This window comes from Astatotilapia calliptera, chromosome 19 (genome assembly GCF_964374335.1).
Source record: "Astatotilapia calliptera chromosome 19, fAstCal68.1, whole genome shotgun sequence".
Classification (NCBI taxonomy): domain Eukaryota; kingdom Metazoa; phylum Chordata; class Actinopteri; order Cichliformes; family Cichlidae; genus Astatotilapia; species Astatotilapia calliptera.
Window position 1 is genome coordinate 7906695 of NC_137440.1, and position 22248 is coordinate 7928942.

The following is a 22248-nucleotide window of genomic DNA, read 5'->3' on the forward strand; positions in this document are numbered from 1 at the left end:
ATTTATTGATTTAAAAATCCAATTTTCTGATATTCACATTTGTTATTTGAAGTTATGTACATGTTTAAGCTCTTTTCCCAGATAATCTAGTTGTTTGTGTTGTTCCAAACACGTGCGTCCCCACAGAAGTTAGAAGTGCAACTCTGCAACGCCAACGTCAACATGAGCGGGCATTCTTGTTTATCTTGCTAATTTTTCATTTGTCCGTCGCTATTATTCACTGCTAATGCTGACAGACTGGAAATTATCGCTGTGTTTGAGTGTTTAATATCTGCTCTTTTTGGGACCTTCACAGCACACTGGTTGTGCACAAAGTCATATTTTTTCTCTAAAAAAAAATACAGTTTATTTTATAAATTCTGCATTCCTTTTATGAAGCATTGTTGTTCTATTAATCTTAATAGGTGTGTTTTGTATGTGCGAAACTAAATGCATGAATTTGTTAGTGATGTTTTGCAGTTTGATAATGAATCATCAGGCATTTGGAAAACATGTTTTCTTTCATTTTTGGCAGGAAATTAGCTCCATAAATATTACTTTTCTGTGTGTTGCTCATATTTGTTCCAAGAAACTTGAATCAATCTGTCAAAGTTATGGGTTCACATTTTGTTTGGGGCGCATGAAGTCCTGTTTTGCTTATGCTGAGCAGGAGATTATTGAGACACCCTGGGCTACCTGCTCTCAGTAATTGTGCTCAGCTCATTATTGTTTTGTGGCACCTGTGCAAAAGGTTAGCGGTTTAAGGTGAACAGCCTCTTATCTTGTTCCGCTTCAGCAAGAATATTCATTTCTAATGCCGATGTTGGTGTTTATTATTAAAGTGAAGGCTTTCTCTCATTGAAAACTGAGCTGAAATCTGTTGAATAAGATGCGGCATCTGTACATCTGGTTTATCCTTTTGAGATATAGCCAGGCTACAGGCCACCAGCTACATCGCAGTTTATTATAATATAAAAACAGGTCTGTGGTGAGAATTTTGGAATGAAATGTAAACGCTCCCAAGTTGTAAAAAGATGTTTTTCTGTTGCTGGCAGTGTTTAGCTGGAGTTTGATCCAGCTAAACATTATTAGTGCAGGACTAACATAGCCTGGGGACAAGCAGAGATGATTAATAATCAGCTCAGCTTTTTTTATCATCAGCCCAGACATTCAGTAAAAATGGAGCAATTTCAGTTCAACTTGGATGAAAACTTTAAAATCCAGCAAACTTGCATCTGTTAAACCCCCCCCCCCCCGCAAGGATCAGGCGGAGGAATTAGCAGCACATCCACAGCTCAACATCTGTATCACTCCTGTAATCCACTGACTTGGTCAATAATGTTTAAAGTGTTTAATTAGCCCGACCAGTAGTTTAACTGGTGGAACCTCCAGTACAGATCACCTGCAGTGCTTTGGAAAAGATCCACTGGTAATGTTAAACCAACAAAGACTTTTCAGTTTGTAATTTGGATTCCTCTCTTCATGTGGCAGTAACTGAAATTAAAAGCAGAGAGTTTGGGAACCAAATTATGACAGAGATAAAGGAGAATGGACAAAAAGAAGTCAAGTGAAATGACTTTATTTATTATTTCGGCTTGAACGTGTTTTTATTGTCATGCTGGTCCCCAGCTACTACCTGCTCACTATGGTGCTAACTGGTATTTTATAGGTAATGAAATTCATTTCAGATTAAAGCATTAGGCCACTCCAAAGGCTGATGGAGTGAATAGTGGCTGACCTGAGCAGCTCTTTGCAAATGCAGCTTTGCAGTGTAAACTTGACCACCTGAACTTTTTTGTCAGTGGCAGGTTGAAGATTAAAGATTTCTGCTCAGGTAGCTTAGTGTAGAATCATTTCTGTGTAATTTGTGGAGACTCCAAACAGCATAAGCTTTGTGACTTAAACAATAAAGGAGCGAAAGGCCTCCATGTCAATCACTGTGTTCTTGATGAAAGAAAGTCTGTTACGTTGTTTGAACACAGAGGTAGATTAGTATTACTTTTGTGTACCCTTGAAAATGGATTCAACCATGCCTGCTCTCAGTAAGAATAATTGTGCCCTTGAAGGCAGACTTTTGAGGCCATGGTCATTGTTATGGCTCTGTGGTAGAGTGAAATGCTCTGGGATTGTGCTCCAGAAGTGTATCTCAGCTTTAGGAAATACAGAGGGCATTCATACGACTACTGTAACAATCCTTTGGGTTAAAAATGTCCCTCTCCCCCTTTATTTCCTTGCTTTTTGGTGTGCACACGAGGAAAAAATTGTCTCTCCTCATGCTACTTCCTCCTGTCTCTGAAAAAACAGAAACACATGTAGTGTGAACAGCTGACATCATAGCAGATTGCCACGTGATTCTCCGGGGAGAGTGTCGTGCTCCTGAAACATTAAGGATTGCGTAGGTGATAAATCTACTTTAGTTTAATAGCTCTTTCTGTTGTAAGAGTATTTGTCTCCTCACCGTTGACTACCAACAGAATGAAACAAAAGAAATAAAAGGCTTGATTTCCCTTCTTTTCCTTTATGTAGCAAGCATAGCCTTGTGAAGACAAAGAAGCCAAAGTTTCACCTTTTCCCTTTTTTACAGAATGAAAGCTCATTTCAGCATTGACAGAATTGTGTTGTTTGTCTCGGCTAGTGTTGTCTCGCGTTGTTTGTCTCAGCTGTCAGGGGTGTCCGGTTATCTCACCTTCCAGCAGTTCAGCTGTGGCCAAATCCTTGCCGGACAAGTTCAGAGAGGGAGAAGGCATCGCCTTGTCTCACTCTCTGCAGAATGCTATTAAGGGGGGGAAACCTGTTCAGTCCTCCCCGCTCCTGCAGTCTGCATCCCTGCTGGAGGTGGGGAGATGGATTGCTCAAGGTGACCCCAACTGGCACACTGTCTGCTCAGCCCGACCGCTCTCATGCCACCATTCTTCACACTTACTCATTCTCTTCTTTCGTCTCGCACGTTGCCAGTACCCCAGGCGGCATTCTTCAGAGCTGCCTCTAGCAGCTTCTTAGCTGAGATCCCCCACCCCCGAACCACGTTTTCCCTCTCTGCTGCTGTGCAGCCTTGTTTCTTCATGAGCAGATGATGTAAAAGTCCCAGACTAGTCTCCTAATGGGTTAAAGCTGTAATACTGAGTTATGTTAATTACAGTCATTTACCAGCAAATACGAAAATGTCTCCAGACATAACTGGAAACTCTGGAAACTGCTTTTTGAAAAGCAGCGCTGTTCTAGGTTTGTGAGACAGCATAAACATTTAACATCAAAAGGAATTAGGTTATGATAAATAGCATCATACTATAACAAATGCTGCATATGCATGTATATATGTCCTGTACCCAATCTCCTCTTTAGCGGGTGGGTTTTTGACTGAAACTCTGCACAAACATTATTACACATACAACTTTTAGCATCCATGTGTCCTTTTTTTACCCCAAACATTTGTTATAAATCCTAATACTTTCAATTTGCCTACATAGATATATATTATGTTCATTCATACCCCTGCAAATACCATCTAATGTTCTCCACTTGTTTGTTTCACATCTCACATTCAAGGCTCGCTGCCCATACGTAACTGAACAGTGTTGTTTGATTCACCTCTAAATATGGAATAACGGTTCAGAGAAAGCACTGCAGACCTGCCCCTGATAATCTAATCAGAAGACTAACTTGAAACTACTGATAATGAATTTTATACCATACAAGTTATAAACTCTTCACAGAAACAAGTTTGGATCCAACTGCCTGCAGCATGTTTAAAAAAAAACGATAGGAAACCAATGTTATTTTTATGGACCTCAAGTAGTAAACTGTTAAAAACATATGCTGTATGTAATGGCTGGTCTGAGCCACTGAGACGTCATTGGATGGTTTCATTGCCTTCAATCTGTCTTTTTGCTTTTATCAGCTTTCCCCTCCCTTATTTAAACCAGGTATGACCATATTTGAATGTGACTGTAGAGGTGGAGACTTTTAAGCTAATGCTAGCTTGGTTGATTAAAAAGGCACTTATATAAATTACTTTGATTTTTAACCCTCTATATCCCAATAGAATTTGATTACAATGCTCCAGTTTCCCAAGAATTTCATAATAGAGGAGAAATCCATTAAATACTTTGAAACTATTGATATGTAAATCACAAGTTAGCTTTAAGCTAGCTTAATCTGTATATGATAGACTTTCATCACCTCTTTCTCTTTTTCATTCGTCTCCTCTCGTGCTTATTTATTCCACAGTTACTTATTGTTAACAGATCAGACACGCGACCCTTCTGTCTCTGAAAAGCTGACAATGAGCCAATAATAGCAACGCCCGCAGCTAATTCTAAGCTAACGTCATGTCAGCTAGCATAATTACCAGAGTCGGATCCACTTACCGCTAACAGCAGCTAAATCAGCAGCTCTTACTGACACAGACATTTAGGTTTTCCTCAGTAACTGACCTCCGTATCGTGTCAGCAGTCCATTGCGGGTGAAATGGAGAGAGCCCGTCCATGGTTGTTATAGGGTACTTAAAATGCATTAAAATACTAATTTTAATCTTACAGTTTTACGGGGGGTTTCATCTCCAAAGATAGTTATCTAAAATTTTACTCCTTTTGGGATTTTCTATGCGGAACTGTTTCTTCACAAAGATGTAAAATAAAAATGATTTCTCTTCTATGTTTGACACAAGAGTCTATGCAGATTGACTCGCTTTCAGAGCCAACCGCTGACCATTTGATGAACTACAGGTCTCTGCACCTTTTTTCTCATTCTCTCAATTTTCCAGTCTCAGAGAGTGCTTCTTGGCACATACTTCATAACGTTTTCAACAAGTAATTGACATTATTTTGACTGCACATTATGATGCAGCGAACCGGGGGCAAGCGGACATGTAAGAAAAATCTGTTGTGTGAGTACTGAGGCAGCAACATCAACTGTGCTCTTCCTTAAAGCACTGCAAGGCCTCTGTAGATTAACTAGAGAGATGCTTTAAGATTCTTTGAGAGATGTCTTCCATCTCCTTTTCTCTCCTGAGGTCAATGTTCGCTGCACCACCGCACAGAACAAAAGGCCTACTTCAGAGGTGATCAATCCTGAAGTGAGAGGTGGAGAGAAAGATGAGGGTGAGAGAGGGTAAGGATGAGTCACAGTCACTCAAAGAGGATTATGAGAATATTTAGGAAAACGTACATCCCGCTTAAAGGAAAGGTCTCGTTAATGGGTATCCTCCACATAGTCAATCTAAGACTTTCTTTGCACTTGACAGGATGCGGATTCATCAAAATGTGATGAAAAAGAATCAAGAGCAGAGCTGCAGCGCTGGCAGCAAGCTATCTCTGCAACAGTGTTAGAAGACTCCTGCTTTAGCTGTCCGTGCCAACTCCAGAGCAAATATTAGCTTTGGTTTTTAAAAGGAAAATCACTAGCATGCAAATGATAGACTGTGTGTGCAGAAGTGAAAGAGTACTAATAATACATTTGTGTGTTTGTACAAGTCCTGCATGAGTCCGGGGGCATATTCTGCATTCGTGAACAGATACCGTTTGTTTCTACAGTGTTCGGGTGCAAGCGAATGAATACCAGATCAGTGTGTGTGGGTTGGCTGAATTGTATTTCAGCAGTGTATTCTGTGTCAGTGCAGATTTTGCCCTCGTGTCATTTTCATTTTCTGCGTATGTAGGAAATCTGACTGTTCGTGTGAACACGAGGCTTTTTTGTCTGTCAGTGTTCCCGAGACACTTCTAAATCCTCCTAATCTTAATTCTGCAGAGATGGTGCGTATAATTAGAGTTTGGATCAGTGCCAGTGTCTTATTGCTCACAATATACAGGCTGTCTTAGCATCTCAACCCTACTACACTGTGGTTGACCCCCATTTGATCTAATAACATCTAGCACCCCCTCCCACCCCTCAGTCATCCATCATGGCACTGGTACAAGCCCAGAACCTCTGTCAAAGCGCCACTCCTACACTTTTTAAATTCTGTTTCATCTTATTACAGACTGTCTTTGCTTTCTTTACTTTTATCTGGTTCTTCCTCCTGCATCTGTCTCAGCTCCTCCATCTTTGTGCAGTCTTTGTTTTAACCTCCAAGGCACCTCGGTTTACTCTAGTCATCCTAAAGTCAGCAACTTTAATACGTACTGTGGATTCTGAAGTAAGGATGTTCATTAAACAGAGAGCTGTGCGTCACCTCGGATGCTCTCCCCCTCTACAGCACATCTTTGCACAGAGCTTGCTGCATCTGTATTAAGGTATAATTTCCTAACATGACACGTCCTGTTTCTATATTGGGAAATCTCTGCTCACCTGTTTCCTGTCTATGCCACTATTCCCGTTCTCTCCCTGAAAGTCACTTCTGCGCACCGACTGCTTCCCCTGTCCCTTCAGTGCATTGTTGTGTGCGCCATAGCTGTCAGATGATGTGATGTAGTGAAGCTAATCAGATTGCTTTTTCCAGCCATATGGTGTTTTGGTTTGCTTTTAGTTATGTGTTAGGCTATTATTGTGTTGTTCATTTATATTGGTTGTTTTTATTTATGTCTGCTCAAAGTACTTTGTCCTCTGAGCTGAAAGTGCTACAAATAAAATGATTTCATTTCCCTGGCAATTTAGCCTTGTGCAGTACAGCATTTCGACATTATAATACTATATTTTCTTTTAAGATGCTTTAATTGCTTATGCTGACCACAGACGCTGGCCTCTCATAGGTTAAATATTAGCTGCGATTAAACATTTGCTTACATTTGAACGAGACCTGTTATAATCTGGCCAATTAGCTGCTATGTTTGTTCCCATTTAGTGCCAGCCAAGTTGTAAAGAGATTGGCCAGAGAAAACAAGTCGTGCTGATTTAAATGGTGTACTTGGCTTTATTGATTTGGTTGTTTACTGGTCAAATCTAATATGTAAAAAGAACAGAGGCATGCTGGAGCTGGGCCCGTTGTTACTCAGCCACCTTGATATACTATATTCCCAGAACTGCCAATCCTCTGCTTATACACAGATCAAAAAATATTTTGAACCACACCACTGACAACGATTTGATACAAAAATGTCACATTTGGATTCATCGCTGAGTAAGGCCTGTTGCCACTGATTTTCAGTCCAGTTCTTGTTTAATTCTCAGTGTTTCCCTTCATTAAGAATGGCTTCTTGACAGCTAACGTTCCACTGAGACCACTTCTGTGGAGGCTTTAGTAAACAGTAGATGGATTAGGACCACAGTTCATTTGCTGTGCATTGTTTTTGTTTTAGGTCTGCTACTTCTTTTGTCCCCTAGCAGTATGGTTTCCTCAAATTTTTAGAAGGAGACGCTGCACACCACGTTCAGATAATAATTGTCAACAAATAGCTCTTTGGAAAACACCTTGCTGATTTGTATGCGTTTTCGTCGTTAGGAAGAAAATACCTAAAAAAATTGGTTCATTGCTAAGCTGTCAGTTGCATCTAGATACGGTGCTGGTTCAAACCTCGAGCTAGGTGCATTTTATATTTGAACAATTCATAGGTCAGTATTCCTCTGAAAATGGTCAGGTACAAGGACGGAAGGGAAAATGAGTGAAAAAGTAGCCAGTGTCCAGGGGGGGGGGGGATTACAAGAAAGTTTAGCTCGTTGGACGGAAAATAAAAAAAATGTTGTGTGGCTCAGGACTTCTGCGCGTGACTGTATGCATTTTGATAGGTAAACTTGGCTTAGAGCTTTTTTTATTGCAGACTTGTATCAAATGCTGCCCCCCTTCATTGCAGTAGTCAGTGTTTTGCAGTTTAACAAATTTTTGTGATTTTGGTCCGGTTTCAGCACCTCACCATGAGAGTTCACATGAGCTGTTTCGAACAGATCTGGTGTGTGTGTGGTTCCTTTATCGATTGGTTAAATGCTCTTTCAGTGAATCTCAGCCCTTTGATTCTTTTGAAGGTTTCCAATGCTTCCGTCTGTTCAGTTTCCTTTTCTCTTTTATTTATTTATAATCTGAAAGGCTGTTCCTTTTTGATGGTGCACGCTGTATGAAGCAGTGCAGTTTTTAACAGTATACCAAGCAAACACTAACTTAGGATTATTTGAATGCGATGGACAAAGAGGAGAAGAACATAGAGTGGGAGGCCAGGAGTGAGGAACAAGGAAGAGTTGGGTAGCAGGAAAGAGAGAAAGATGTAGAGAGGGATCAAAGCCTTCTCCCATGTCAGTATTCACAGCGTGCATCTTCTCCCCCCCCCACCTCACCACCGGAGAGATGGAACAATGAAGCGAGAGAGAGAAGCAGCAAGTAGCTAACATTCCTGCGTTGCTAAAGAAATCCCCCTGCCCGCTTCCTACTTTCCTTCCTCCCTCCTCTTCTTCCCTCTCCCTCCCCTCCCCCGCATGCCGCTCACTGCAGTTTTCCTTCAGTGATTCCGAAGGATGATTGAGAACTCTCTCTGTATCTGCGTTTTTTCTTCTTCTTCTTCTTTTTTTAAACAGACGCATCAATAAATAAACGGTTTGGTGTAGTGCTCTAAGATGTGCGGCATGTGTACTGTATGTGCATCTGTGATTGTACACAGTGTGTGTGCCTGTGTGTACGTTCTCTGCACTCGAGCGATCTAACACTCCATCCCCTCCATCTCTTCCCAGGGGCAAACACTTTGTACACCTTTGTCTTTCACCTCACTTCACCTCCCTCCTCCTCTACGTTCACTTCACTTCTGCTTCACCAACAGGCTTAAAAATGTATTTTTAGTCTAATTTCCCTCTTTCTATTCCTCTCCCGCATCCTCCTTTTATTTTTTTTCCTATTGCCCCCTCCCTCCCATATATGCATGCTCTGCTGACGCACTCAATCTCTTTGGCACAGTACTGCTCACTTTGAAAATGCTCAAACACAATTCCCTCAGATAGTTTCCGCACGCCCGTGTGTGTGTGTGTGATCGAGCAAATACAAGCGTTTCTGAATTGACAGTTTTGTTCCAGAGATGCAATTACCATCTTTTAACAATATTGGTCAGCCAACAGATTATTTTAAAAACTTCTCACTATTTGCATGCGAACAATTGTTCAAGTGTCTGTTCAGTGTGAAAAGGGTTTTGCTCACTGGAATCCAAATGCAATTATAGCCCATTTCATTGGTTTCCCTTAGCTTTAAGAAGTGTTTGTCTTTTCAATTCATTAGCCTGCTAATTTAGTCTTTTAGTTCACTCTCATGCCTCTTATTAGTGGTGCTTCTTGCTGTAGCAGGTAGTTAGCTTTCAGAAAAAGAAAAAAACATCCACAATATATTACAAGAGGAGTACAGAGAAGGAAACAAACCTGGTAACTAGAGAGTGGGGTTAGTGGGAGCACCTAAAAAGCCACACATCTCATCAAAAGAAGGCTAAAAGAAAGCGAATATTGGACATAAATTCCCTCACTGGATAGAATCATGGATAGAAACGGAAGGTAAAGTAACTACAGTACTATGGAAAAATCTATACTTTGCTTTCAAGACGCCAGACTCTTGTAGTCTTGAGCAATAGGTCTTTCTGAAAGTCTTTCAGAGCTTTGCTGCTAACAGCTTTTTGCAAAATCATATACATCATTCCCATTTCTTTTGCTGATTCTATGGAAAATGCCAAAGATAATGTAGTTTGAGAGGGATAATATAATATAGTACTTTTTAAATTTGGCATGATGTGCAAATAATGGGGAAACAGGACCTGTGGGGGGACAAAAGAAGTGGTAGGCCAAAAACTTTCTACAGCAGATGAAAAATACATGAAAGCCATATCCTTAAGAAATAGGAAAAGATCTGACGCAGGACCAATTTCTCATCAGAAATTGTTTTTGGAAGGGTGGCTGTCAAGAAGCCATTTGTAATGAAGGGAAACGGGGGGAAAAGGCTGAGGTATACCAAATAAGACAAAAAATATTATGAAAATCAATGAAAGCAAGTCTCATGGAGTGGGGAATCTAGGTTTGAATCTTTTGTTTCTAATCATAATTGTTAATTGTTGCAGTTGCCTGGACCTCAACTTTATTGAGGGAGTGTGGGATCGTCTTGACAGTGAATGGAACAAATGACAGCCAACATCCAAGGAGGAGCTTTGAATGTCGTTCAAGAAGCCTGGAGAACTACTCTATTACTGAAGACTACTTAAAGAAATTATAAACACAGCTCAACACGGCCTGAAAGAGTTCAGGCTGTGTTGAGAATAAAAGTGGTCATGAGAAATGTTGGTTTTCAAGCTTGTTAGAATTATACAGAATATATTTTTTGCTTTCTCGCTGCAAGCATTTACCATTTACTAGATTTTGGCTGGAAAATACTCACTTCTGAGTTAATGTTGTACCCTGCTTTGTCCTACTAACTTACAAGAAATCTAACCAATAACTGTTTAGTTATTGCACCTTTCTTAGTAAATGATTAGTAATAACTGACATGCATCTTGTAAACTGAATTGTTGGTGACCAGCTGATGAATAATTGTTTCAGTACTTGCAGGTTTGACACTCATCCTAGTGCCTGTTGCTTTACTCAGTTGTCCCTTTGGAATGAAATTCCCTCTGTGTGCTTGAGATCATTCATTTGCAGCTGAGAAAATACGCACACATACATGACTGGTCATGTGCACGTATCTCCAACCTGTCTGCATCCATGCTTGTGCGTGCCCACCTCTGTGCACTCATCCTATAACTAGGTTTATATATGCATAGTTTTCTCTTCCATAGTCAGATATTACTCCCATCCACACACACACACACACACACACACACACACACACACACACACACACACACACACACACACACACACACACTAACTGCCCTGCAGAAAACCAAGAGCCAATTTAAGAAGTAAGCGACTTGCACTGTAACTCCTCTGGCGTCTGGTTATCTTTGGAGTGCTGAGTGTTTGCTGTACAGCGGCTTCCTACTCGCAGCACATAATAAGATTTCAGCAAATTATATCTTCTATAGGACTCCTTCCTGGATGGGTATTCTGCATATTCTGCTTTCTGCTTAACCTGATTATAGGTTAGAGAGGGGGGCATGGGACAAAAAAACAATAAAAAAAACCCCAACAAAAAAATGGGGAAACTCTTCAGAGGTCAGAGAAAATAGATTTAGGTGGAGGATCAAAATGAATAATTTTTTAAAAATGTATCAAATGTAATTAGATTTAGTTTTATTTATATAGCTCCAAATCCCAACAATAGTTGCTTAATAGTTACTTATATTGTAATAACTTAAATAGAGAGCCTAATCGAGAGAAATCTCCTAGCTATGAGCAAACACATAGCAACAGTGGGAAGGAAAAACATTTTACCAAGAAGAATCCTCCGGCAGAACCAGGCTAAGGGAGCAGTGGAAGATGACACAAAAGACACGATTTGGAAGAACAAAATTATGCCAATAGTCCATTAAGGGTCTGTATAAAATGACAGTACTACTTTTTGGTCATCATTTGAGCTCGGTGACAGTAATGAAGTTATAAAACCACAATTCTTGCAGCTCACAGATCAAGTCTTTGTTAGTCATTAGCAAAACAAGTGCAAATACAAAGCAAAGTAGTGAAGACTGAATATTACTTTCATCATGTCAAAACATAATTAAAGCTCGTTCATTTAAAAGATAAAAAAACAAACCCCTGAATATTTCAGATGATGAATTGGTGAATACTTTTGTTTTGACAAAAACTGGTCATACAAACTGCCCTCTTAAACACTAACTAAGCTTTAATAGTCTATAGGAAAAATTTTTTAAATTCTATTTTCCAACAAATGTGTTTTAAATCTGAACTGATTAAACTTGTAGAAGTCTGATTGTCCTTGAACACGAGCCTTTTGTCCCTGCTGTCATTCTCAAATTTAGATAAAAATCCTTTGACTTGCAGCAGCTCATTGCTCAGTAGTAAAGGCCATAAATTGTGCAAAGTTCCCAGGGGTAAAATTGAAAATTCTAATTGTGAATATAATAATAAAACCACATAATTTGAGGTAAATGTGAATTTTTAAACAAAGGTTACCTGCATCTTAAACGTGAGACCAGGGTGTTTGCAGGTAGGTTGAGGGAGGTGGACTGAATAAAGTTTGTTTACCGCAACATTCAGATGCTCCTCCATCTGCTTTTTATCCAGTAAATCAATTCTGCTGCTTTGTGCTGTTCAAGGTGTGCTGTGCTTATGAAAAAGGATGTTGTCTGCATGCAGATTCTCACTTTCTCTGCATGCTGTTTACTACGCAGATCCAGACTATGATGTTGCTGCCTGGTTCAGCCAGTTGCATTAGTATGAATGATGTTGATTCAGAATGCAGAACTACTTTAAGTGTGAGAGCAAGGGGGTATTACATTTAACTTGGCCATGTTTGATTAGCTTTAAGTAGTTGATGCACAATCATTAGCCACTCTCTTAGGCACACCTTGCTAGTACCATGCTAGAACCCTTTTGCCTTCAGAACTCGCTTCATGCTTCATGGCACAGATTCAACAAATTGCTGGGAACATTCCTCAGAGATTTTGGTCCATATTCACATGATGGCATCATATATTTACTGCAGATTTGTCAGCTGCACATCCATGATTCACCATACCCTGAAGGTGTTCTTCGCTGACACAATCTGCTTCAAGGTTTCTCTTGTTGTGCATTCAGGGATGCTGGTCTGCATAACTCTGTTATATTCAGTGGTTATTTGAGTTACTGCTGCCTTCTTATCAGCTTTAAGCAGTCTGACCATTCTCCCTTGACTTCTTGTATCAACAAGGCATTTTCACTGCCGCTCACTCTACAAACCCTAAAGATGGTGGTGTGGGGAAAATCCCAGTAGAGCAGCACTTTCTGAAATATTTGGAGCGGCCTGTGTTGCACCAACAACCACGACACGTTCAAAGTCACTTTTATCATCTTTCTTCCTTGTTCTGATGCCCGATTTGAACTTGAGCAGGTCGTCTTAACCATGTCTACAGTATATGCCTAAATGTTGTGAGTCAATGCCGTGTGACTGGTTTATTAGACATTTGCATTAACAAGAACAAATAAAGTGGCCAGTGAGTGTACAGTATGGCTGCAACTAACAATTATTGTGATAGTTGACTGATCAATGATACGAGGGTATTGCAGTTACATGAATATGACACTGTGGAGCCCACACAGTGTTCAGGGGACTGTTTTTCATTTTTATTTCACACACAGAAATGTTACTTTGTGGTTTGGCAACAAGGTCTTTTCCAGGCAGTCAGCTTTGCAGCTGCACACTCCAAGCGCTCTCATCTCAGGTCACTAAAAGGAAGGAGACCTCGTTAGCACAATCATCTCCACCTGCCCCATCAGCCTGCACTGGCCTTGAGCCTGCTGCAGAGCCAGAGACCACACCCTTGTCACAGACATTTCAACTCATTTTTATAGTAAACATCATCGATTATGGCAGCCCTAGTGTATAATATAATTGATTTTTTTTTCTATTTGTGGAGTTTGCAGAGGTTTGTTAAAACAAGGAGCTCTGGTTTCTCCCACCATTGACAGAACACTGTTGGATAATGCTTTCTATGTTAGCCAGAAGACACTCTCACTAATCTCAAGAACAACAATCGCAAAACAAAAAGAAAAAACACACGCGCACACACTCTAAATTAAATGGCTAATTGGCACACAGTTGGCTCTGTTAACAATAATACATGGTTATCATGAGGGAAATATAGTGTCATTCACTCCTTAATGGGCTGTCTCTCATTGGTTTAGGTAATTTTTTCCATCGCTCACTGATTTGTCGCCAATAATGGGATCACATTCTCTTCAATTCATTCTAATTAAACCTAAAATGTTCCCATTTCAAAGACAAAGTTTCTAGCTGGACTTGTGCAGCTGTCAGGAAATACCTCTAAATATTACCTGCACTTCAGAAGGCATCGTGTAAAGAAGCTGTGTGACCCTCGCTCATCCCGAAACTCTGTCACAACGAGCAGATGAGAGGACAAAATTGGTGCAACCGTCAAAATGCGTCCCCATCCGTCCATTTTCAGAACCGCCTATCCAGTTCGGCGTTGCGGGGGGCGGAGCCTATCACAACTCTCAGCCGCTGGATCAGCTGCTCACCTTTTTAATATATAATCGTTCTTCTTCATCTTCCATCTCTGCTCTAGTTGCTTGACCAACATACACTTATAGGCTAAACTCAGTTTTCTACACAGGACAAAGTTGTTGTGTTTGTTTGTTTTACTGCGCTGCACAGTTTTACATCTATTGCAAACTGAGATGTCCACAGTGAATATAATCCAGGTCTGATAAAAAGTGGTTAGGAGCTGAAGCGAGTATTGCTTTCAGCTGTTTTGTAGTCATTCCTTGCGAGTATATTTAATACCTGCAGCTTCACACCGAAGCAGGATGAGTCTCCAAACACAACAGCAGAGGTGATTTTAATATTCCCTTTTTTACAAATAAATTATCCCGAGCATGGGGACAGGATAAATGAGAATCTAATAGAAAATTATAATTTTTCTTTTTTTGTAACATCTTAGACAGATAAGCTGTGACTGTGTCTCACTGTTACAGTTAAATTATTCACATTTTTGATTTAGCATTTTATTTCTTTTTAGAAATTTGATCCATTTACCAAATCCAGAATGTTACCTACCTTTAATTTTTTATTCCTGTTACAGTTTGACAGCAGGTTACAAGAGCCATGCCATTATTGTGATCAGCCACATTAAAAACACTTGCCTAATATTGTGTACATGATTTAATGATTGATTTTTGCAAAAAAGAAGGAAGTGAGAAAACAAAAGTGAATCTGCCTGTCACTGCTCATAATGTGCACAGGCATGTGCACCTGTAACACGCCTAAACACGCGTGGTGAAATGTGAAAAATTCTGCACCTCTCCGCACGTTGCGTCGACACGGACCCCGCCATTCATCACACCCACAAAGGCTACATATTTTGGCTCTCAGATGTTTCACACAGCGGGGTATCTAATCATGACAAATCGCGACTCAGCACAATGAGTTGCTGGTTTGTGTTCTCATTTGTTCTTGGGCTGCGGCTGCTGCAGTGGCAGTGAAGAGTGGGAAAACTAAGACTGGGCACATCAGATGCTTAAGCCTGTTCTTTTTATTTGTGTTCATGGTAACGAGGCAACTATCTGCTTTTGTGTTTGTATTCATGCATACTTTATGGGCGTCAGTCTGCGATCATACGGCACACCATTTCTATTTATAGGATCTTCTTGCAGTTTAGCTTGTCATGATTGATTTGGTTTCTGGTTTCTTTTTGTTAGAGCTGCAAGCTTTTTATAAACCCCCCTCCTCGATGCAGTACCTCCTCCATAAAATGTCCTTTTATTACCGCCTTTTGTTAAGCAGTTTAATGTTTTTACTAATTTGCTAATATGCAAACTTCCTGTTGCCAGAACTATTTTTAAGTTCTCTTAACAAAGCTGTTTGATAACTCGTATGATAAACGAGCTGCGCCAACACTGTCGATTCATAAAACGTGAATGACCGTGTGGGCAGTTGGGAAATGTGAGGGGAAAAAAAGGAAAACGATGAGTCATTCATGAAGGCAGGATCCAGGTAACTGTTAGGTTGTGTCTATCAGATGAGATTAAACCGTCTGCAGTCATTTCACAGAGTACTTCTGAAAAAGCACATGTTCTCACCATATGGTGTGTGTGTTTGCACTCATGTGTGTTACATATTAAACTGATTTTTTTTTAATACATACCAGCTAATTTTTTTTTATGACAAACTAAACATTTGTAAAACCTGTTATAATAATACAAAATGACAAGAATTTTCTTGTCAAAAACAGACTTATGAACTCTGGAAAAAAACAAAGATGAGGAAATTGCACTTTTTTTTTCTTCTTTGATGCATTTCTTAAGACTTGTCACAATCGTGTAACCTTTCTGTTCATTCGTCAGCTGCTCCCTGACTGACTGTAAACGTTACATGAGAAAGATATATTACGGAGGTGTGTCTTTTTAATATAAAGTTAGGGGTAGGCGACGGTTTGAAATGGTCTTTTTCATAAATATTTGAAACCCTGGCTCTGTAAAGTGTTAATAAAGGAGAAAATCTACTTGCTAGTTTTTGTAAAGCTCACTTATTAGCATCTTGTCTTGTTTTTTGTGTTGCGTATAATAACTGTGGAAAGTGGAAATAGGACAGGTTATGGTTTATGGGGGGATTAATTGCTACAGTATTTCCAGGCTGCAAGTCACAGCTTCCTACTTTCTTTCTGCTCGTCTTCAATTGAGAAGCTACCTGTGATAAGACGGATACAGGAAAATAGACAGTAAAACACGAGCTGTGGGGTAGGTGATGGGTTGAGAAACTCAACATGACAGAATCAGTGGAGCTCTTTCTTTAGGTAACTGATTCCTGGCTAGAGCTAAAAAATTAAGTAGAGAGTAGGACATTGTTAGTCTCATTTATTAAATGGCAAGAATGCTAATATTTCTAAAACTTTTTACCATTTTAAGATAAAACCATTACCTTATAAGATGCAGCTCCATCCCAGCTCCTCCTAGCCCAGCTGTTACAGCAGAGGAGATTTGGATATGGGCACGCATCCACAGACGCATACGAGAATTTAATGAGCTGGCTTGCGCCACAAAGAGAATCCAGGACGTTATATTTAGAGCCCGTTTTTCTTCATTTGGCTTTACTATACAAAGAAAAAGAGACTTTCCCTCAAGCAATTTCTGTATCCCGTGTTAAGAATATCATTATAAGGCGTCGCATTTAGGGAGAAAACGCTAACAATGCCAATAACAAGAATCGACATCCTCAGAGAGGATGAAAACACTCGGCATATTAATTGAAAGCTGTTGAGGGGTTCACAGAAGGATCAGCATCCTCCTGTCACACCAGCGCCATGTGTGATTTCTACTCTGTGTGCGCTTTCTAGTTGAATCTCAGTCCTGCCCTTTACTTGCACCTTTTGTTTTTTTTTTTACAAGAGCCCACTGTAATGAGACAGAAGCCTAACTTCTAACTCCACACACACAAAGCTATGTTGTAGGTGTTTGACTTATTATATCCTGTATATAACAAATACATTTCAAACAAATGTTTTTTTTATCATTATTAATATTATTTTGCCTCATTTCTGCCGATGTTGTTCCTGCTCTTACGACAGCTACAGGTGTTTTTCTTTCACTGGTTTTGCTGCCTGGGTTCAGGTCCCGGTTCCTTGACAGTCGAGGCCGTTTGTTTCTGCACTCGTAGCGCTTTGGCTGCTTTGACAGTCGAAGACATGGGTGCATCACCTTGTTTACTGTTGTCTCTTGCTTTCCTCAACCTCTTGATCTGTATCTCTCCTTGCTTTGACCTACCTTTCTGCTGCTCACAGTCTGCATCTTTTGCACCGCTACACTTCCCATCTTTCACCTTCCCTATTTCCTCTTATTGCAATCCTCCTTATTTCCTTGTCTGCTCTCATTCTTTAGCTTCTGTTTCTTGTCCTTTTTCTCCTCCTATTCCTCATAATCACCTCCCTCCTCCTTTCCCTTTGGCCAAGGTCCATGCTATAAATCAGAAGAAAATGAGCCTGTTCCTCTGTTTTGCAGTGGAGGAAAGTTACTGAAAAAGTTCCTCAACTGCACTTTTAAGGTATTCTACTTGTCAGTGATGGCTACCATCATACAATTTGTGCTTCTGACAGCTATACAGGGAAATTTAGAAATGCTTTTCACTACCTGCAGTATTCTGCAGGTTTTACGTATAAATTATACTGAAGGATAACAAAGCTTGTTAGAAACCTTCTAATCGGGCAAACTTTACAAATAGTTTAGGCTACAGGCTTCTTGCCTCATTAAATACATTATATGTCAGTTTAAAGATTTTATAAAATCTGCCTTTGGGTTGAAAAGTTCTTAATATTAAAAGTCATTGATCAAACCAGCCTGCGGGTCTGGGTAATAAATTCTTTCCATACTTAAGGATCCACTGATTTAACATTTATTTTTAAATTTAAACATTTATTTACAAATGAATCGATGGATGCAACTCTGATTAAACACAGAATCACGCTGGACAAAAGTTCAGGCCATCCACCAGGCAGCAGGCAATTACAGTTAGAAACCAGATGGTGCAATAGTGATGCATTTAAAAGAGGCAGGTATTTCTCTCAAAGTCAGTCTTGTTCTTGTATTTGTGTGTGATTGATTGATGTGTCTCCCTGCCTGCTTAATGTTGAAATAAGCTTCTCGGATATTCGTCACATGAACTTTAAAACCTGATTCAGTGTCTGCTGTCACAGACATGTCAGCATTAAGGTGGATGTCACAGTCAATAAAGGTTTAATCCACACTATCTGCCAAATTCAAAGGTGTCACACTCACAGGTAGATGTTCATGAGATAAATGGAGATCAGTCAAACACGCATTGATTGATTTGCAGGACTGTAGGATGGATTACCAGGATTCAATTCAATTCAATTTGTATAGTGCCAAATCACAACAACAGTGGCCTCAATGATTTAACGTAAAGTCATTGTGCTAACCTTTATTTCACTGCATGGAAGAAAATGAGTACCTCTGTACTGGTTAAATTCAGCTCCATAGTGAAATACTCACAGCTTGGTGAGCAGTGCTAGGGTTAGCTGTTATTTGTTACTGTCGTACATATGTTTCACCACAGTGTTTAGATTGACAGTTTCCAATTTTGTGTTGTTGGTGGCGTGGCTACAATTTGCTCACTGAACAAAACACACGAACCACTGTTCGAAAAGATCCCCCGAGTGTGAAATCAAACTTCACACAACTAAAGAATACACACAGAGACGTACACAGATCGTGGCTGTACAACCAAGTGGATACAAATTAAATTAATGGCGGTCAAAGTGGACTTCTCACTCTTTTACTTCAGTGAACGATCTAAATGTTTTCTGCTAGCTGGGTTGTGTGTGTGAAAAGTCATTTTTAAAAATAAAAAAAGCCCACCTCCTGATGGGCAGTTGTCTGGAGAATGGACAGTAGATGGTATTTATCTGTCACTGACCTTCGCATTACTCTCCTTCCTTTTTCTTAGCAACTGCTGAGGGAGATGCAGCAGATGGCCAGCCGGCCTTTTGCCACCATCAACGTCGCCTTGGAGACTGAGGAGGAGCCGCCTGACCTCATAGGAGGAAACGTCAAGGTTAGCGCAACCTTTTCCTTAAAGCAATCAACACAGAACCCCAGAGATCTACTTCTCTTGTCTGGGTTGACGGTTACCGCAGGCAGGAAAGTTCCATCTATGTTTGCCCGTGTCACTCATCTGCCCTCAAGTGGGAGCTCAGTCTTGTGTCTTTTGGCTGCTTTTTTGATTATGCTCAGGGAGAGATGTACTGCACGTCATCTGCTTTACGTCAATGTTGGCTCTGAAGAATGTTTTTTTTAAGGAGATCTCATTAGTTTTCAGCAAGCCAAGAAGGCCAAATTGAGCTCTCTTATGAAGAAGAGTTTGAAGTGCATTACAGGTCTAGTACATCTAATGAGGGTCAATGCAGTGTGCATTTGCCGGGACAGTGCGAGGGTTGGATGATGTTGAATGTGGGCTGCCAATGAGTAACACAGCACATTATACCAGTTATTTCCAGGTTATGTGGGTAGCCTGTGAATTCTAATGGAAATGAATTGAGTTAACCCAGGAGTTAAATACATGCAGACAAGAATACGGTTCTGCTGATTAAGACAGTACTTACCTCCCACATTGAGATATTCTTCATTTGATTAAAAAAAATTGACACCTTCTCACGCAAAGTGTTTGCAGACATGAAGATAATGAAACAATTAGGGGGTAACAATAAAATCATAATCTTCATCTTAGAAAACACACTTGTTTTAGTGCATCAGTGTGTTTGATGGACAAGCAGAAAATAAAGGTAGCAAGTTTACTCGTTCATATTTGGAGTGCAGCATAAAAACTGGTAAAGATTTCATTCGGGAACTACCTTAAAGGCAGTTTTGAGTACTCTGGCAAGTGACTGCACAGCCGTTTTTTTGCACATGCATGCACTTCAGCCGTGACAGATACCGTCCATTTCAGTTTGATCATCGCTCAGTGGACTTCGGTATAGCGACTTCGGTAGCTCTGTTGCACAGTCTGCGCGATATGAGATTGCACCAATTTGTGCCTATATGAGACCATTGGTAATGATTCAGTGTTTTTACTGTTACCAAAGGGTTGCATCCTGCTACTTGCACACTCTCAAATAACTCAAAGGGCATATTTCCACTAGTGAGATTCCCGCTGATGCAGACCATCTCCTGTTGCGTGCTACATGTGGGAACCGAATACTTCAGACAGAGTCGTGACTTGATTATCCTGACGGCTTTTTGAGTGAAAACATCCCCGCCACCCCTCCAAACACACACACAACATTCTGAATTATAGGTACGGTGAAAAGAAATCTGTGTAGAGAGAAAGTGCTGAAAGTAGTAGAAGGGTAGATTTAAACATAAAGGTCAAGGTGAGGTAGAGATGGAGGTTTAGAAGACTTCATTATAGAGCGGAGTTTAACGTGCCGGCAGTAGAAGTCGGAGTGGATTTAAATGCAGATGCCGAGAATAGACGCAGTAGCAGAAAACATTTAAAAGTAGGAATCGTGCACTTATAGAAATTGCAGTTTAGTATACAACGGCACAGAGCCGCAGGCAGGCATACCTGTGACTGTGCGCTTTGTGATGAATGACCCCTGAATGCAGATGCAGCTCAGAATTATAGGACTGTGCAGCAGGCTAGCTCAGGGCCCCTCGGCTCTGACAGGGTCCATGCATCTCAAGGGGCTTGGATCATGAGCACAAGGTTACTTCTAGCAAAGGCTGCGGGGCCCCTCGGGAAGATCAGCAGCTAATCAAACCCCTGCTTGAACAGAAACTATGCCGCCTCTTCACATCTCTGCTCCTCTGTCCTCACTTCTTCTCTCCTCTTCTCATCTTTCCTTTCCTTTAAATATTCCCTTCCCTACTGCCTCCTTCTTCGTCCCTCTTTCTTCTTCTCGCCTTCTTTTAACTTCTTTGTAATTTACCATCTTTTACTGTTTTTTTCTCTTCTATCTTCATTTTATTCATTTTGCTTTCTTTGCTTTATCATTTGCCCTTTCTTTTCATTTTTTTAATGTCCTGTTTTCATCTCTTCTGTTAATCTCGGGCTTTTATTATCTTATTTTGTCTTTCCTTTGTCTGCTCTTCATTGTAATTTCCTTGGTTAGCCTCTTCCACTTTTCTCTGTTTTATGCCCTCTCTCCCCTTTTAATGCATTCTTGCATTTTCTACATTTCGATTTTTTTCCCCTTTACCCAGCAGTGGTTCTCGTCTCTACTTTTACTCTTTTCTTGTTGGCTTCCGTTTGTCGTTTCTCTTCTCATGTCATTTATTCAAATCTATTCAGTATATTTTCCCATTTCTTTATTTATATTGCTTCTTCTGTTCTTGTCTTCTTATATTTTGCCTCCAGTTTTGTCCTCCTTTTGTCCTCTTTATTTTCACTTTTTTCTCCATTTTGACTCATTCTGTCCTCTGCTTTGTATCTTTTCTTTTTCTTTTCGTCGCTCTTGTGCCCTGTCTGACATCCTTACTTCACTGTAGTGTTCTCCTCTAATTTACTAGCCCTTAAATGATCCTATCAGCTGTCTAGGATTTTCTATTGGCCTTATCTGTTTTTTCCCCTTTATTGTGTGTGTTTATGTGCATTCTGTGTGCACTCCTGTGTGTCGCTGTGGCGGAGAAAGAAAAGATGCTGCAGAATCAGACTCTTCCTGCTCTGCATTACCTTTTCTTCTTCCTGGTCTTTTTTTTCTTGTTTCTTCTATTCTTCCCAGCCTGCTCTCCTCCTCTCCATCAGGGTAGGAGCAGCCCAGGAGCAGAGATCCAATTTAGATCTTCCTCCTCAGCTTTCTGTGCCTTAACCTGCTCACAGTGAGTGTGCGCTATCCTATCTCCTCCCAGCTCAGATTGAGCGACTCGGAGCAGGTTCTTCCCCTTGTTTCCATGCTGTTTTATCAGGATGCTACAGTTGTGTATTAAGGCCCACAGTCAGAGTATACGGGAGGCCAGGCGCCGCACAGCAAGCTCAAGATCATTAAAGTTGTTTATAGTCACGATGGGAAGTCCAAACTTGCTCCGCCGATGAGATATATTCACTCAGCTCCTGCCAAATGGAGCCTGCGGTCCCAGCATAGCAGGCAGATGATTACCTTTGTGACGCCTTCTGCTCTGCTTTTATTCATAGATACTGTGTGAAGAGAGGAAATCAGGACATGTGAGGCAAAAAAAAGTAGTGTTTGCTATTGGGAGGGAAAAGTATTGTTTTATCTAACGTGTTTATGATAATAATAATAATAATGGATACTTTATTGATCC

At 40.4% G+C, this 22248-nt stretch overlaps 1 protein-coding gene across 3 annotated transcripts in view; it reads left to right on the top strand.

The window, feature by feature from the left end:
* atrn (attractin) overlaps window positions 1-22248 on the top strand; it is a 127451-nt gene that overhangs the window by 93597 nt on the left and 11606 nt on the right. For 2 of the 3 annotated variants that reach the window (XM_026151857.2, XM_080293788.1), the window contains exon 27: window positions 18935-19042. In XM_026151857.2, coding sequence (XP_026007642.1) covers window positions 18935-19042 — 108 coding nt within the window. Of the gene's footprint in view, window positions 1-9926; window positions 10480-18934; window positions 19043-22248 lie in introns of those variants that run through there. The other variant, XM_026151858.2, reaches the window with a different exon arrangement.